A 19,053-nucleotide genomic window follows, 5' to 3' on the forward strand; every position below is an offset into this window, starting at 1 on the left:
TTGAATGAGAATTTTTAAATTTATTATTTATCTTTATTAAATTAAATAACCAATCTATTATACACATTGTCAAAATTTTTTATTGGCTTCCTAACAAAATTCCTTACTCAATCATCATGTGGCAAAGGCACAAGCCACAAGGAAAAATGAGGTGAGGCAAGCTCTAAAGAAATAAGGGCACACAGTTTGATAATTATTCAATTCATTTCATTATTATTATTATTATTATTATTATTATTATTATTATTTTCCTTCCTAATGAGTATATAAGTTTAAATAGATTCGATATTAATAACAAAATCCAAGTTGCATCTTTATGAAATACCTTAAGAGTCTTTATCTTTTGTGTCAATTTTATTTAATAAATATAAACTTTATTTAAAAATATTTCATCGTATTTTTATTATTTTAAAAATGGGATCGAACTGACTGATTCAATAAAATATATTATTTTATTATATCAATTAAACTTCATTTGAATCTTTAAATTTCTAACTCCAGCAGTTTAATGGGTTGTTCGCATTTCATAACCTTGATTATTTTACCTTTTATATGCAAGTATAACATTTTTCAAATGAAAAATAGATTGAAAAGTTGAGGTTGACTTGGAGCAATATAATTATAATTAATATATACAAGTACGAATGGCTTGTGATGTAAAATATTCAAATCAAAATAATTGGGTTTTTTTTGGAGATATCTATATAAACCAGCATCATCACATGGGTGATACTAAGTATCACCTTCCCATAGCTCTCATTTCATTTTCATCTTTCAGATCTCTCTCTCTCACTCTCTCTCTATTAAAAAATGATTCACAAAGCTCCACTACTTCAATTGTTCATCACCCTTCTGCTTTTCTCATATGTTCTTTCATCTTTGGCTGTACCAACAACTAGTAAGAACACACACCTTAATTATTCTAAACTAAACTGTTCTATACTTCTATCTCTATCCTTGTCATGTTTTTCTTCAATTCCCTTTTTTTTTTTCAAATTATTATTTTTTTAATGGAATATTGCTTTAAAAATTTGCAGGAAGTCTTTCTCCAAGGAGTGAAAAATCCTCAATCCAAACTTCACTAGAAGAGGTAATTACAAATCTTGGACCCATACGAACAAAAATTAATTTCATTATTCTAAATTTTCAACAATTATATTACTATCTAACTCAGAATTTCCTCTATTTAAAAGATGCACTATATATTTTGGATTATTGGATTATATTATGGTTCATGTCCTCTATATATGCATGCAACACAGGGCTCTAATTAAATTCTAGTTGTGACCAGTTTAGTAGTTAATTTCTTACATATCTAATTTGACTCTGGAGCCACCAAAGAAATTTTTTTATATACATGGGAATTTTATATTTTTTAGTTTAAAATTCTGAAAATGTAAAAATATTCTGGTAAGCACATCACATGTTCGCTCTGTTGAGTAATTATTTCTAACTTTATCTTTAAATCTAACATAGTTAATCTGTTTCTATCCATAGTTTCAGGGTACTCGAGAATCAAGAAATAGTGAATTGGAGATGTTTGATTTGGCACAAGAGTTCATGACAGTTGAAGGAAGAATGGATTTGGAAAGCAATGACTACCCTGGAGCAGGAGCAAACAGAAACCATGACCCAAAGACACCAGGAAGAGGTTAATTAATTATTAAGGCTACTTAATAAAAATTTGTACAGCTATTAAATAAAAGTAAAAAACTTGTTGGTATGGTAATTTTGTATATTATTTTCTGTTAAATTAGAATATTCCTATTTCTTCTCCAATTAAATGTTTTGTACTCGGATATATGTACTTGTCTGTAGTTGTGGAGTCGCTAAGAATTTATGAGATAAGCTACTTTTCTTATGTTAAATAAGTTGTTGCGATTAAGCCGTTAAGCTTTATTTTATTTTAGGAAAAGTATAGGTAGACAATGAAAATATTAATCAATGTGAACAATAAATATATAAGATATTCAATTTATTAGGTGTGTAGATGGTTATTCTAATATTAAGATCTAGTTGAATAATTTAGGGGATTTAGTGTGTTTTACTTGAATTGGGTTAATTTTAAAGTCTATTATTCATGTTGTTCAAAAAAATCATTTGTTATCTAACATAACCTTCTATTTTATTTCCCTTTTGGTTAAATCCTTAAAATTGGGTTCAAGCATAATTATCACCATGAATTGCTATTTTGGAGCTTGCTAGATTTTTTTTTCATGGTACCTTTTAGATCGATATATTAAATATTAATCCATTGTGAATCAAAATTTTATTTAAGAGTTTATTGTTGACCAATCAATTATATATATATATATATATATATATATATATATATATATATTAAAATTCGAACTCATAATACTTATTTAAAAAAATTAATGATGTAATTACCGAATTAACTTAAATTTATTAGCTTATTAGATGTTTAAATATACAAAGATTTATTTAGAGAAAGAAAAAGGTCTACGAAAAAAGGAAGATTTATTTATTTATTTATTATGATTAAAAATTATGTGGCTTTTGGCACTAATCGGTCCCACTAAGAGTAAGGTATATGCCTCATATTTTCAATGAGCGATTACAGCGGTATTATTTACAGATATGAATTTGTTATGTTTTTAAGCTTGATCAAGCGTTATTCTAGTTCAACAAACATACCAGAATGAAAAAGCTGAGTCAAAGAGACTAAAAGTTTTGACCAAGAGTGCATATTTTGGTTCGGAAGCTAACAATGACATTTGAGAAATTGAAAATTATGAATCAAAATATTCTGAGCGTTGGAGGTGGACCAATAAAGAAATAGGAAAAATATTGAGAGGAATAAGATATGAAGATATCATTAGATGGTGTTGATTAAAAAAAAAAGTGATTATTGTATGAAATTGTAACTAGGGAACTACATCAAAGTTCTGATTAAATAAACAAATAGCAACAAGCCAGCTGAAGATAGTTATTTATGTATGTTAAAGTACAAAAGTTAGCGAAAGGCTGTTTCGTGGGGTTAGCGGTTGTTTTCACTAATATGAATTATGAGCATTTAAATAACCTATTTGATTCAGCCACGTGAAATGAATCATTGCCCACGGTTCCATAATAAACGAGTGAATTTATTAATCTCACACTAATTTAAAAGTCATATAGTCTAAAATAAATACTCAAATTGATTTTTAAAATATATTTTAAAACAAACATAAAATTTGGGATCCCATATATTAAATTGTGACTCATGTTAATTCTTGAGTATTAACTTATAATACTGAATAAATTAAAACATTGTTTTTGATGATTATTACATTGCAAATTGCTTAACTACTATTCTTCTCGATTGCATCATTCTGAAAATGCTAAATCACTTCTTTATTTGTTCTGCAATAGTATTCTTATTCATCTTTTTTTTTTCTTTTTTCTTCTTTTTCTTCATCTCGATTACATCATTCTGAGAATGCTGCATTGCTTCTCTATCCGTTCTGGGTTGGGAGATGGATCGAGAACTTATGGGTCGGGGCGGATGTTGGATCCTTCGACTGGAGTAATGGGGGGTGGTACTTGCAAAGACACTCCGACGCTCAAGTCAGAATGAATCTCAGAGGTATAAGGTGTGTAAAGTGAATGACGTATCTGAGGGAGTTTGGGGCTCCCCTTTATATAGCTGATGGTAATTATCTTATCTTATCTTATTTGGTTAAGATAAGGAAGGTATTTGAATTTGATTGTCGGTTAGGAGCTCTAGTGGGCCGGTTCCGGGCCTTCTAGAATGACGAAGCGGGTCGAACCCGGGTACCCGGGTTCAAAGACTATTCTGGGTGCGGGATCTGTGGGCTGGGTCCGTAACAGTTGCCCCCGCAGCGGGAGAGCGAGCGAGGTCGGTCTCCGTCGCTGGAGGATGTGGTTTCTGCTGTTCGTGGGCTTTCTCGGTTTATCGATGTGGGGCTTTCGATCGGCAGGCCCTGTTACTTCGAGGGGACGGCGCGTCAGACCCTAGTTTTTATCTAGGGTTTGTTACCCTTGGAGTCCGTGTCGTTGGCTTGATGTGATCTTTTCGTATTCCAACACCCGTGTTATTTTTAAGGCGTTCTGTCAGTTGTGTTTTTCGAGAGAATATTTATTGTGAGGGGACACTTGGGCTGCTTTCCTTTTTTATCCTTCGCGCTTTATTTATTTCAAGGGGTATTTTTGTCTTTTCGTTGTTCGGAACCGTTTCAGTTTTTTGCCTCTCTTCATTCATTTCTTCTTTTTGTTTCTTTTGCTTTTGTTTGCCCTGCGAATCCTTCTTTCATCATCTTCATTATGGTGCCTTCAGTTCGTTACCTTTCGTGTTCTTACTTCCTGTTTTTGGTATTTTCCACATTCGTGCTTGACTTTATCAGGTTGGTTTTCTTTTCCTTTTACCTTTGTAATCTGCGCTGCTTGCTACCTGTGTTACCGTGTGTTTTTGCTTGTTGCTTTTTTGTGTTTTTTTGGGTAGTATGTTCTATCTTTGAGGGGATAAGCACTACTGTGTAGTTGGCAATAGGTAGTGGTGTTTGTTTGATTTTCTCCACCATTTTTTACCGCGCGGTTTGGGCTGATGGTGGTGCTCACCTCTGTTTTAGGTATGGCTTGGTGGAGGACTGAGGGTACGGGTTTTCCGATAGTTCCCGCCGGAGGCGTTCCTTCCCTTTAATCCTAGGTGACCAGCGATGTTTGGGGGACGCCGTCGCGGGTGACGGAGATGGACCTTCAGCGGCCCCGCGATCAGGGGGCTATTTGTGGGGGTGGCGATGCCGAGCGCCAATATGAGCTCGCCCTTCCCGGGGTCGACGAGAGGGTTTGTTATACCAATCTTGACTCGACGACCGTTTTGGATTGGATGTGGGTGTATGAGGCGATGTTTACCCGGCTTGGCATACGGATCCTGTTTTTGCCCTTCGTTCAGCAGTTGTTGAGTCGGTGTTCCGTGGCGCCGTCCCAGCTTCATCCGAATGGTTGGGCGGCCATACGGACTTTCGAGCTTGTGTGCGAGTACTTGGAGCTCCCGGCTTCGGTGAATGTCTTCCTTTTTCTCTTTTATGCACCTTACCTACCAAAGAGGGGAAGCATAAGAAGGGGTATATGTCGTTTAGGGCCCATCCTCATCGTCGTGTCTTCGATTTATACGAGGACTCTTTTCATGACTTCAAGGGTGGGTACTTCAAGGTGCGTCCTGCTAGGGGGCATCATCCTTTCTGGCTAACGTTGGAAGGTGAGCGCCGATTTCTGACGTATTGGAATTTCGGTGCGGGGCCTTCGGTTCTAACGTGGGTTACTCAGGAGTTTTTGTCTTTGAAGGATCGGGATGTAGCTAGCATCCTTTGGCATTTGTTTGGGGAGCGTCCCCTGAATCCTAGGGATGTGATGGGGGATCCGGTTGCTTGCCGGACTTTTGTTGGTGTGTATTTGTCTCCTCTTTTTTTTTTGTATGTGTTACTGTGTTTGGTACTCATACGTTTCTTTTTTCCTTTTCTCAGTTGAGATGGCTGGTAGTTTGACCTCGTTGGCAAGGCTGAAGGCTGCCATGGATCGGGAAGAGACGTCGGTAGCTTCGCCATCCACCCCTTCATCCCGACCTACCGGGGACTCCCGGGCTGTCTCGCAGGAGGTGGTCTCGGCGGGGGGTGGGGGCGGTGGCCACGTCTTTCCGGGTCCTATGGTTTCTGCTGAGGAGGATGTGGTTGTTGTTTCGGCTACTGAGGCTTCCCGGAAGCGGAAGCGGCCGGAAGAGGTGAGTAGTGAGAATTTGGGGGAGGAAGGATCTGTCTCATCTGTGATGGACCGGAATTTTGATGCTTCGGCTTTTGTCGATCACTACCTGATGCCCGGCACCGAGGGGTTTTTCGACGACTGTGACGTGGCCTTCCAGGCCAAGTCAGTGTACCGTGCTCTCCTCCGTTCTGCTGTTATTGTCCGGAAGGCCGAGCTTGTCATGGCTCAGGTTGGCCTTCTTGACAGGAAGCTGCGCTAGTGGTGCACGAATTGTGAATCACTCTTTTCACAATTCGTACCACTAACCAGCAAGTGCACTGGGTCGTCCAAGTAATACCTTACGTGAGTAAGGGTCGAATTCCACGGAGATTGTTGGTTTGAAGCAATCTTTGGTTATCTTGTAAATCTCAGTTAGGAGGTCAATTATAATTATCAGTTGACTTGCAAATGAACAAGGGAACATAAAATAAATACTTGGTATGCAGTAATGGAGAATATGTTGGAGTTTTGGAGATGCTTTGTCTTCTGAATCTCTGCTTTCTCCCTGTCTTCTTCTTTACGCACGCAAGGTTCCTCCTATGGCAAGCTGTGTGTTGGTGGATCACCGTTGTCAATGGCTACCATCCATCCTCTCAGTGAAAAAGGTCTAGGTGCGCTGTCATCGCACAGCTAATCATCTGTCGGTTCTCGATCATGTCAGAATAGGATCCATTGATCCTTTTGCGTCTGTCACTATGCCCAACACTCGCGAGTTTGAAGCTCGTCACAGTCATTCAATCCCTGAATCCTACTCGGAATACCACAGACAAGGTTTAGACTTTCCAGATTCTCAAGAATGCTGCCAATGGATTCTAGCTTATACCACGAAGATTCTGATTAAGGAATCCAAGAGATATTCATTCAATCGAAAGTAGAACGGAAGTGGTTGTCAAGCACGCGTTCATAGGTTGAGAATGGTGATGACTGTCACGGATCATCACATCCATCATATTGAAGTGCGAATGAACATCTTAGATAGAAACAAGCATGTTTGAATAGAAAACAGAAATAGTTGCATTAATTCATCGAAACACAGCAGAGCTCTGATAAACCCCATTTTTAGGGTTTATCTTGTATTGAATTTAGAGTATTTTGATGACCTTTTCTCGCATTTAACCTATGAATTAGCATGGTTTTGTTATCTCTCCCGTATTTGTGCTTAGGTGTAAAAACATGCTTTTTAGGCCTTATTTTGATGAATTTTGATTTCTCCTTGATTCCATAAGAGGCCTTGATGTGTTTGCTAGTAATTCCATGATTGAAATAGGCCAGACATGGATCAAAGGAAGCAAGGAAGGAAGCATGCAAGTGGAGAGAAGCACAAAAAGCCAAAGAATTGATTACGGCCAAGCACGCGCACGCGCACAAGGCGCTCGCGCGCACATTGCGAAATCAACCAGGGACGCGCACGCGCACCTGCCGCGTACGCGTCGATGTCTGCACATGACTTCATTAAGGCAACACGTGCCTGGCGATTTTGAGGGGTTTCTGAACCCATTTTTGGCGCCAATTGCTGATAGAAAGGAATAAAAGGATCAAGGCCTAAAGGGGAGAAATAACAATTGGAGAGGAGGAAGTGATAGCTTTAGTTTTAAGTAGTTTTAGAGAGAGAAGCTCTCACTTCTCTCTAGGATTAGGATTAGGTTTAGGTTAATATCCCTTCTTAGATCTAGGTTTAATTCATGCCTTAATTCAATTCTCCTTTGCCAATTCTTAATCTTCTCCTCTTCCTCTCCCTAGTTATGTACTTTAATTCTTGTAATTCTTCACTTTGTTTGGGATAGATTGTTGTTTCTTTTATTCCCTTTTAATAATGCAATTTGAGGTAATTCATAATAATTGTGATTTCCTTGATTGTTGTTGTTAATTCTTTACATTCAATTGTAGTTAGAATTCATTCTTGTTGTGATTGACTATACTTTTCTTTTGTGCCTTCCAAGTGTTTGATTAAATGCTTGGTTGGATTTTTGTATAGATTTTGCTCCTCTTGGCCTAGGTAGAGTGATTAGTGACTCTTGAGTTATCTAATTCCTTTGTTGATTGATAGTTAGAGATTGCTAATTGATTTGAATGCCTCTAAAGCTAGTCTCTCCTTTAGGAGTTAATTAGGACTTGAGGAATCAAATTGATTCATCCACTTGACTTTCCTCCATGGTTAGAGGTTAACTAAGTGGAAGCAATGAACAATTCTCATCACAATTGAGAAGGATAACTAGGATAGGACTTCTAATTTTCATACCTTGCCAAGAGCCTTTTCTAGTTGTTAGTTTATTTTCATTGCCATTTACTTTTCATGCTTCTTATCCAAAACCCCAAAATAACTCATAACCAATAACAAGACACTTTATTGTAATTCCTAGGGAGAACGACCCGAGGTCCAATACTTCGGTTTATAAATTTTAGGGATTTGTACTAGTGACAAACAACTTTTTGTATGAAAGGATTATTGCTTGGTTCAGAAACTATACTTTACAACGAGATTTCATTAGTGAAATTCTAAACCGTCAAAAATCCAATCATCAAGCTCCTCACCCCCAACAATGGAGTTTAGAGACTCATGCCATCAAAGAGTACAAAATTCAGATCTAAAATGTCATGAGATACAAAATAAGTCTCTAAAAGTTGTTTAAATACTAAACTAGTAACCTAGGTTTACAGAAAATGAGTAAACTATGATAGATAGTGCAGAAATCCACTTCTGAAGCCCACTTGGGGTGTGCTGGGGCTGAGACTAAAGCTTCTCAAGTGCATAGGGCTGTTTTGGGCGTTCAACGCCAGCTTTGGATCCTTTTCTGGCGTTGAACTCCAACTTGTAACTTGTTTCTGGCGCTGGACGCCAGACTGCAGCATGAAACTGGCGTTGAACGCCAGTTTACGTCATCTATCCTTGAGCAAAGTATGAACTATTATATATTTCTGGAAAGCCCTGGATGTCTACTTTCCAACGCAACTGGAAGCGCGCCATTTGGAGTCCTGTAGCTCCAGAAAATCCACTTTGAGTTCAGGGAGCTCAGAATCCAACAGTATCAGCAGTCCTTTTTCAGCCTGAATCAGATTTTTGCTCAGCTCCCTCAATTTCAGCCAGAAAATACCTGAAATCACAGAAAAACACACAAACTCATAGTAAAGTCCAGAAATGTGATTTTTAATTAAAAACTAATAAAAATATACTAAAAACCAACTAAATCATACTAAAAACTAAGTAAAAACAATGCCAAAAAGCGTATAAATTATCCGCTCATCACAACACCAAACTTAAATTGTTGCTTGTCCCCAAGCAACTAAAAACAAAGTAGGATAAAAAGAGGAGAATATACAATGAATTCCAAAGACATCTATGAAGATCAGTGTTAATTAGATGAGTGGGGCTATTAGCTTTTTGCTTCTGAACAGTTTTGGCATCTCACTTTATCCTTTGAAGTTCAGAATGATTGGCATCTATAGGAACTCAGAATTTAGATAGTGTTATTGATTCTCCTAGTTCCGTATGTTGATTCTTGAACACAGCTACTTTATGAGTCTTGGCCGTGGCCCTAAGCACTCTGTCTTCCAGTATTACCACCGGATACATGCATGCCACAGACACATAACTGGGTGAACCTTTTCAGATTGTGACTCAGCTTTGCTAGAGTCCCCAATTAGAGGTGTCCATGGCTCTTAAGCACACTCTTCTTTTGCTTTGGACCTTGACTTTAACCGCTCAGTCTCAAGTTTTCACCTGACACCTTCACGCCACAAGCACATGGTTAGGGACAGCTTGGTTTAGCCGCTTAGGCCAGGATTTTATTCCTTTAGACCCTCCTATCCACTGATGCTCAAAGCCTTGGGATCCTTTTTTATTTACCATTGCCTTTTGGTTTTAAGGGCTACTGGCTTTTTGCTCTTGCCTTTTGGTTTTAAGAGCTTTTGGCTTTTTCTGCTTGCTTTTTCTCTCTTTTTTTTTTCGCTATTTTTTTCTGCAAGCTTTGTTCTTCACTGCTTTTTCTTGCTTCAAGAATCATTTTTATGATTTTTCAGATTATCAAATAACATTTCTCCTTTTTCATCATTCTTTCAAGAGCCAACAATTTTAACATTCATAAACAACAAATTCAAAAGACATATGCACTGTTCAAGCATTCATTCAGAAAAAAAAAAGTATTGCCACCACATCAAAATAATTAAACTATTTTAAAATTCGAAATTCATGTACTTCTTTTTCTTTTTCAGAAAACAATTTTCATTTAAGAAAGGTGATGGATTCATAGGACATTCATATCTTTAAGACATAGACACTTAGATACTAGTGATCATATAGTGAAGACACAAACATAATTAAACATGAAGCATAGTAAATGAAAAACAGGAAAATAAGAATAAGGAGATTTAGGAATGGGTCCACCTTAATGAGGGTGGCGTCTTCCTCTTCTTGAAGGACCAATGGTGCTCTTGAGCTCCTCTATGTTTCTTCCTTGCCTTTGTTGCTCTTTCCTCATAGCTCTTTGATCTGCAGTCAATTGCTCTACCTCTGAATGATGAAAAACCAAAAGCAATGCTTTTACCACACCAAACTTAAAAGGTTTGCTCGTCCTCGAGCAAAAGAAGAAAGAAGTGGAGAAGATGGAGGAAATGGAAGTGTGTGAATGGGTGGGTTTGGGAGGGGGATGGTTTGAATTTGAATGGTGAGGTAGGTGGAGATCCTGTGGGGTCCACAGATCCAGTGGGGCCAAGAATTTAGCATCCCTGCTCCAATTAGGCGTACAAAATGCCCTTACTGTGCAATCCTGGCGTTTAACACCAGACTGCTGCCTGTTTCTGGCGTTAAACGCCCAAATGTAGCCTGTTTCTGGCGTTTAACGCCAGACTGATGCTTGTTTCTGGCGTTAAACGCCAGACAGATGCTTGTTTCTGGCGTTTAAACGCCAGAATGATCTTCCTCCAGGGTGTGCTATTTTTCATGCTATTTTTCATTCTGTTTTTGATTTTCCATTTGTTTTTGTGACTTCACATGATCATCAACCTAAAGAAAACATAAAATAGCAATGGAAAATAAATAGATCTAATTAAATAACATTGGGTTGCCTCCCAACAAGCGCTTCTTTAATGTCAATAGCTTGACAGTGAGCTCTCATGGAGCCTCACAGATAATCAGAGCAAGGTTGGAACCTCCCAACACCAAACTTAGAGTTTGGTTGTGGCCTCCCAACACCAAACTTAGAGTTTGACTGTGGGGGCTTTGGTTGACTCTGTAGTGAGAGAAGCTTTTCATGCTTCCTCTCCATGGTTACAGAAGGAGAACCTTGTGTCTTATAGTTTGCAATGTCTTCAAACCACAGAGCTTCCTGAATAGCAAACAATTGCTCATCCGGAAAGGTTTCAGAGATCTCAGTAGGAGGGAGGGATGCTCCTGCTACTGGTTCTATCCGGGACAGGTGATCAGCTACTTGATTCTTTGTCCCTTTTCTGTCTCTTATTTCTATATCAAACTCTTGCAGAAGCAACACCCATCTTATGAGCCTAGGCTTTGAATCCTGCTTTGTGAGTAGATATTTAAGAGCAGCATGGTCAGTGTACACAATCACTTTTGATCCTACTAAGTAGGATCTAAACTTGTCAATGGCATAAACCATTGCAAGTAATTCTTTTTCTGTGGTTGTGTAATTTTTCTGGGCATCATTTAAAACACTGCTAGCATAATAAATGACATGCAGAAGCTTGTTATGCCTCTGTCCCAATACTGCACCAATGGTATGGTCACTGGCATCACACATTAGTTCGAATGGTAATGTCCAGTCTGGTGCAGAAATAACTGGTGCTGTGACCAGCTTAGCTTTCAGGGTCTCAAACGCCTGCAGACATTTTGTGTCAAACACAAATGGCGTGTCAGCAGCTAGCAGATTGCTCAGAGGTTTAGCAATTTTTGAAAAATCCTTTATAAACCTCCTATAGAATCCTGCATGCCCCAGAAAGCTTCTGATTGCCTTAACATTGGTAGGTGGTGGTAATTTTTCAATTACTTCAACTTTAGCTTGATCCACCTCTATTCCCTTGTTTGAAATTTTATGCCCAAGGACAATCCCTTCAGTCACCATAAAGTGACATTTTTCCCAGTTTAAAACTAGGTTGGTCTCTTGGCATCTTTTCAGAACAAGTGCTAAATGGTTAAGGCAGGAGCTGAATGAGTCTCCAAATACTGAAAAGTCATCCATGAAGACTTCTAGAAACTTCTCTACCATATCAGAGAAGATAGAGAGCATGCACCTCTGAAAGGTTGCAGGTGCATTACACAGACCAAAAGGCATCCTTCTGTAGGCAAACACTCCAGAAGGACATGTGAATGCTGTTTTCTCTAGGTCCTGAGGATCTACTGTAATTTGGTTGTAACCGGAATAGCCATCCAAAAAGCAGTAATATTCATGACCTGCTAGTCTCTCTAGCATCTGGTCTATGAATGGTAAAGGAAAATGATCCTTCCTGGTGGCTGTATTGAGCCTTCTGTAGTCAATACACATACGCCACCCTATAACTGTTCTTGTAGGAACCAGTTCATTCTTTTCATTAGGAACCACTGTCATTCCTCCCTTTTTAGGGACAACATGGACAGGGCTCACCCAGGGGCTATCAAAAATAGGATAGATAATCCCAGCCTCTAGTAACTTAGTGACCTCTTTCTGCACCACCTCCTTCATGGCGGGATTTAGCCGCCTCTGTCGTTGAACTACTGGTTTAGCATCATCCTCCAATAGGATCTTGTGCATGCATCTGGCTGGGCTAATGCCCTTAAGATCACTTATGGACCACCCAAGAGCTGTCTTGTGTGTCCTTAGCACCTGAATTAGTGCTTTCTCTTCCTATGGCCCTAAAGTAGAGCTTATGATTACAGGAAAAGTGTCACCTTCTCCCAGAAATGCATATTTCAGGGATGGTGGTAGTGGTTTGAGCTCAGGTTTAGGAGGTTTCTCCTCTTCCTGAGGAGTTTTCAGAGGTTCTTTTATTTCCTCTGGTTCCTCCAGATCACCTCTAGCTCTGATTCGAGACTCTCAGTCATATGGACCTCTTCCACCAGGGAGTCAATAATATCGACGCCCAGGCAGTCGTCTGATGTGTCTGGATGTTGCATAGCTTTGACAACATTCAACTTAAACTCATCCTCATTGACTCTCAGGGTTATCTCCCCTTTTTGGACGTCAATGAGGGTTCGTCCAGTTGCTAGGAATGGTCTTCCTAGAATGAGAGTTGCACTCTTGTGCTCCTCCATTTCCAGCACTACAAAGTCAGTAGGAAAGGCAAATGGCCCAACCTTGACAATCATGTCCTCAATTATGACTGATGGGTATTTAATGGAGCTATCAGCAAGTTGAAGACAGATCCGGGTTGGTTTGACCTCTTCAGTCAAGCCGAGCTTTCTGATAGTGGATGCAGGGATTAGGTTGATGCTTGCCCCAAGATCACATAGAGCTGTCTTGGTGCAGTTATCCTCTAATATGCATGGTATCATAAAGCTCCCGGGATCTTTAAGCTTTTCTGGGAAGCTTTTCAGAATGACTGCACTGCATTCTTTAGTGAGGAGAACTCTTTCAGTTTCTCTCCAATCCTTCTTATGACTCAAGATATCTTTCATGAACTTGGCATAAGAGGGTATTTGCTCAAGTGCCTCTGCAAACGAAATCTTTATTTCAAGAGTCCTGAGATAGTTTGCGAATCGGGCAAATTGCTTATCCTGCTCCTCTTTGCAGAGTTTTTGAGGATAAGGTATCTTGGCTTTGTATTCCTCAACCTTAGTTGCTGTAGGTTTATTTCCTATAGAGGTAGGTTGAGAAGCCTTCTTGAGGGATTTATTATCAGCACTTGCTGGTGTCTGATCCCTCACTGGCATTTGAAAGCCAGGGTTGGAAGCTGGAGTGGCGTTAGACGCCAACTCCTCATCTGTTCCTGGCGTCTGAATGCCAGAACTGTGCTTCCTTTGGGTGTTCAACGCCAGTTCCTTGCTTGTTTCTGGCGTTGAACGCCAGTCCTGAGCATGGTTTGGGCGTTCAGCGCCAGCCTTCCACCCAATTTCTGGCGTTTTAGCGCCAGAATTATTTTCCCCCGGGCTCTTACTGTCCTCAGATGGAATTTGGGTAGTTTGCTCATTTCTTGGCTTCCTGCTGCCTTGAGGTGGGGTATTTAATGTTTTCCCATTTCTTAATTGAACTGCTTGGCATTCTTCTGTTATTTTTTTTGACAGCTGCTGCTTTGCTTGCTTTAATTGTTCTTCCATATTTATATTAGCCATCCTTGTCTCTTGTAGTCTCTCCTTAAATTCGGCTAACTGTTTTGTTAGAAAATCCAATTGCTGATTGAATTCAACAGCTTGTTCTGCAGGATTGAGTTCAGCAGTTACTGTTTTAACCTCTTCTTTCATGGAAGGGTCACTGCTTAGGTACAGATGCTGATTTCTGGCAACTGTATCAATGAGCTCTTGAGCTTCTTCACTTGTCTTTCTCATGTGGATAGATCCACCAGCTGAGTAATCTAGAGAAAGCTGAGCCCTTTCTGTAAGCCCATAATAGAAGATGTCTAGCTGAACCCACTCTGAAAACATCTCAGAGGGGCATTTTCTTAGCATCTCTCTGTATCTCTCCCAGGCATCATAAAGAGGTTCATTATCTCCTTGTTTAAAGCCTTGGATGTCCAGACTTAGCTGTGTCATCCGTTTTGGAGGAAAGTATTGATTCAGGAATTTCTCTGTCAGCTGTTTCCATGTCTTTATGCTAGCCTTAGGTTGGTTATTTAACCACCTCTTGGCTTGGTCTTTTACAGCAAATGGAAACAGTAATAATCTGTAGACATCCTGATCTACTTCCTTATCATGTACTGTGTCAGCAATTTGTAAAAAATGTGCCAGAAACTCTGTAGGTTCTTCCTGTGGAAGACCGGAATACTGGCAGCTTTGCTGCACCATGATAATGAGCTGAGGATTCAACTCAAAGCTACTGACTCCAATGGAGGGTACGCAGATACTACTCCCATATGAAGCAGTAGAGGGGTTAGCATATGACCCCAAAGTCCTTCTGGACTGTTCATTTCCACTTAGATCCATGATGGAGAAAGGGAGATGATGTAAAATAAAAAAAAATTATTTTTATTATTTATTTATTTATTTATTTCGAAAATGAAATAAATTAAAATAAAATAAATAAAAATGGTTAAAAATTTTCGAAAAAATGAGGAGAGAGAAAGTGGTTAGGAAGTTTTGAAAAGGATATGATGATTTTTAAAAAAGGTTTTAAATTTTGAAATAAAAATCTGAATTTTAAAGGTAAATTTCGAAAATTAGCTTTAAAATAGAGAGAAAAGATATTTTTGAATTTAAAGAGGAGATAGAAAAATAATAAGATAGCACAAGATTTAAAATTTTTTTTAGATCTAATGCTCCTTGTTTTTGAAAATTTTGGAGGAAAAACACCAAGGAACACCAAACTTAAAAATTTTAAGATCAAGACACAAGGAAAACTCAAGAACACTTTGAAGACTCACAAGAACACAAGAACATGAAGAAAGAATACCAAACTTAGAATTTTTAGAAAACCAAACTAAAATTTTCGAAAACCAAAGGAAAATCAACAAGAAAACACCAAACTTAAAGTTTGGCACAAAATTTAATAGAGAAATTATTATTTATTTGTTTTTTTTTTTAAAAAAAGAAGATTTTGAAAAGAGTATACCAAATTGCCACGAACTTAGACCAACGCTCTAGCCAATTGGGCAGTAAATGTAACACTTGTTTTGAAGAAGTATTTTTTTTTTTGAAAACAGATGTTTTGAAAAGGCACAGAAAAACAAGAAAAATCACAAAACAAGAAAAACCAGAGATCAAACAAGAAAAAGTCAATAAATAAAAAAAAATAATTTTCGAAAAAAAAAATTTTTTTTTGAAAGAGAAAATAAGGATTCTAAGATTTTAACCAGAAACAATAATAAGAGACTCTAAACCAAAAAGAAAAATTTTTCCTAATCTAAGCAACAAAATAAACCGTCAGTTGTTCAAACACGAACAATCCCCGGCAACGGCACAAAAAACTTGGTGCACGAATTGTGAATCACTCTTTTCACAATTCGTACCACTAACCAGCAAGTGCACTGGGTCGTCCAAGTAATACCTTACGTGAGTAAGGGTCGAATCCCACGGAGATTGTTGGTTTGAAGAAATCTCTGGTTATCTTGTAAATCTCAGTTAGGAGGTCAATTATAATTATCAGTTGACTTGCAAATGAACAAGGGAACATAAAATAAATACTTGGTATGCAGTAATGGAGAATATGTTGGAGTTTTGGAGATGCTTTGTCTTCTGAATCTCTGCTTTCTCCCTGTCTTCTTCTTCACGCACGTAAGGTTCCTCCTATGGCAAGCTGTGTGTTGGTGGATCACCGTTGTCAATGGCTACCATCCATCCTCTCAGTGAAAAAGGTCCAGGTGCGCTGTCACCGCACGGCTAATCATCTGTCGGTTCTCGATCATGTCAGAATAGGATCCATTGATCCTTTTGCGTCTGTCACTACGCCCAACACTCGCGAGTTTGAAGCTCGTCACAGTTATTCAATCCCTGAATCCTACTCGGAATACCACAGACAAGGTTTAGACTTTCTGGATTCTCAAGAATGCTGCCAATGGATTCTAGCTTATACCACGAAGATTCTGATTAAGGAATCCAAGAGATATTCATTCAATCGAAAGTAGAACGGAGGTGGTTGTCAGGCCCGCGTTCATAGGTTGAGAATGGTGATGACTGTCACGGATCATCACATCCATCATATTGAAGTGCGAATGAACATCTTAGATAGAAACAAGCGTGTTTGAATAGAAAACAGAAATAGTTGCATTAATTCATCGAAACACAGAAGAGCTCCTCACCACCAACAATGGAGTTTAGAGACTCATGCCGTCAAAGAGTACAAAATTCAGATCTAAAATGTCATGAGATACAAAATAAGTCTCTAAAAGTTGTTTAAATACTAAACTAGTAACCTAGGTTTACAGAAAATGAGTAAACTATGATAGATAGTGCAGAAATCCACTTCTGGGGCCCACTTGGGGTGTGCTGGGGCTGAGACTAAAGCTTCTCACATGCATAGGGCTGTTTTGGGCGTTCAACGCCAGCTTTGGATCCTTTTCTGGCGTTGAACTCTAACTTGTAACTTGTTTCTGGCGCTGGACGCCAGACTGCAGCATGTTTACGTCATCTATCTTTGAGCAAAGTATGGACTATTATATATTGATGGAAAGCCCTGGATGTCTACTTTCCAACGCAACTGGAAGCGCGCCATTTGGAGTCCTGTAGCTCCAGAAAATCCACTTTGAGTGAAGGGAGGTCAGAATCCAACAGCATCAGCAGTCCTTTTTCAGCCTGAATAAGATTTTTGCTCAGCTCCCTCAATTTCAACCAGAAAATACCTAAAATCACAGAAAAACACACAAACTCATAGTAAAGTCCAGAAATGTGATTTTTAATTAAAAACTAATAAAAATATACTAAAAACCAACTAAATCATACTAAAAACTAAGTAAAAACAATGCCAAAAAGCGTATAAATTATCCGCTCATCAGCTAGGCTCAATCAGAGGTGGCCAAGTTGAAGGAGCTACTTGAGGCGTCGGAGACGGCCCGGGAGAAGGCTATGATATCGTCTGAGGATGCGGGGGCTGAGATCCTTCGGCTTTCTGAGGTTGAGACTCCACTTTTGTCTCAACTTGGGGGAGAGTGGAAGAAGGCCTCAGATGCCAAATCTCAGGCGACGACGCTTCTTACCGAGGTGAATACTTTGAAAGCCGAGGTGGAGGGGTTAGGGAAGGAGAAGGCAGAGCTTCTGGATGATGTGAAGGGGGTGATCTCTGCTACCGAGGAGATGATGAAAGCTCAAGCCCTGGTTCTTGTGCCGGAGGTCGATGTGTCAGTTATGGGGGCATTCAAGACTGTTCAGGATGGCCAGATCGTCGACCTCGAGTAGGGTGTTTTGTTTAGCAGTTGTTTATTTTTGTTTTGTGTAAGAGATTTGGCCTTGTGGCTGTACTTTGTGATTTTTGCTGACGTCTGGCCGTTTTGGCCGTGCTTTGAGACTTTTAGGTATTTTAACGAATTTGTATTTTAGGCCGTTCAGGCCATTTATCTTGTCAATCAAGAGTTCGTACTTCACCCAAGTCGTTTATTCTTGAATCGTTTTAAGTGACTCAATAGTGTTAGGGGGGAGGGTAGGCCGTCGTTAGGCCGTTTTAACCGTGTTGTATGGATATCCATTTTTGGGCCTCGAGGGTGATCAGTCCCCGATGTCGGCCGTTTGTTCCTTTGCCATTTGGGGGGGGGGGGTTGGCAATAGTATAGGGGGGTGGGGGCAAGTACGTGGTTAAATGGAATTTTATTAAGTTGGACCTCGTTAAAACCCTCCGATGTGGCGGGAAAGAGTACGCGAAAATAACACTTAAAACAAAAATAATAAAGTAAGGAAACAAGTAAAAGATGAGTTTAAAGGTAGGGGATGAGCCTACGCATAATATCGTCGTAAGTTGGCGGCGTTCCAGGTCCTCGGGATCTCGGCGCCGTTAAGTCGTTCAAGATTGTAGGCTCCTTTTCCGATTGCTGCCTTGATTCTGTATGGGCCTTCCCAATTAGGGGTGAGTTTCCCTTCTCTGGGGGTGGGGGCACCGATGTTGTTTCGTCGTAGGACGAGGTCATCGGGCATGAATTCCCGTGGGACTACGCCACGGTTATACCTTAGGCTGATTCTTTGCTTTAAGGCTAGTTCTCGCACATGGGCTATGCTTCTCACTTCGTCTGTGAGGTCTTGTTCTGCCTCTTCATCATTGCCTCCAATTGTTCTTCTAGGGCTTGGGTCTCCTACCTCTACTGGGATAATGGCTTCTACACCGTAGGTTAAGCGAAATAGGGTTTCACCTATGGAGGTTTGGGGTATGGTTTGGTATGACCAGAGGACTGATCTGAGTTCATCGGCCTGTAGGCCTTTGGCCCCATCGAGTCGTTTCTTGAGTCCCTTGACTATTATCTTGTTCGCCGACTCCACCTGTCCGTTTGTCTGGGGGTGTTCTACCGAGCTGAAACGGTGAGATATGTGCAACCCCTCCAAGAATTCTCTAAATTTTTTATCGGTGAATTGGGTTCCGTTGTTGGGACATGAAATTGTGATCATCAACAATGGCGCCAAAGACTTGGAGCTCTCAAATGTGAATCACACTTTGTCACAATTCCACACAACTAACCAGCAAGTGCACTGGGTCGTCCAAGTAATACCTTACGTGAGTAAGGGTCGATCCCACGGAGACT

At 39.6% G+C, this 19,053-nt stretch overlaps 2 protein-coding genes across 2 annotated transcripts; one reads left to right on the top strand and one right to left on the bottom strand.

Annotated features, from left to right (window-relative positions):
* Positions 1 to 729: 729 nt before the first annotated feature.
* LOC148562467 (uncharacterized) lies at positions 730 to 1,871 on the top strand. The gene is made up of 3 exons (XM_088491644.1): positions 730 to 898; positions 1,038 to 1,090; positions 1,498 to 1,871. The coding sequence occupies exons 1-3, from the start codon at positions 811 to 813 to the stop codon at positions 1,654 to 1,656; spliced, it is 300 nt and encodes a 99-aa protein (XP_088347770.1). The 5' UTR covers positions 730 to 810; the 3' UTR covers positions 1,657 to 1,871.
* Positions 1,872 to 18,256: 16,385 nt separating this feature from the next.
* Positions 18,257 to 18,744, bottom strand: LOC148562468 (uncharacterized). Its single transcript, XM_088490896.1, has 2 exons — positions 18,699 to 18,744; positions 18,257 to 18,633 (listed from the first exon to the last, which is right to left on the bottom strand). Exons 1-2 carry the CDS (start codon positions 18,742 to 18,744, stop codon positions 18,257 to 18,259), a joined length of 423 nt encoding a protein of 140 aa, XP_088347022.1.
* Between the last annotated feature and the right edge of the window lie 309 nt (positions 18,745 to 19,053).

This window comes from Arachis ipaensis, chromosome B6 (assembly GCF_059453495.1).
Source record: "Arachis ipaensis isolate K30076 ecotype BB chromosome B6, ASM5945349v1, whole genome shotgun sequence".
In the NCBI taxonomy this organism is placed as follows: domain Eukaryota; kingdom Viridiplantae; phylum Streptophyta; class Magnoliopsida; order Fabales; family Fabaceae; genus Arachis; species Arachis ipaensis.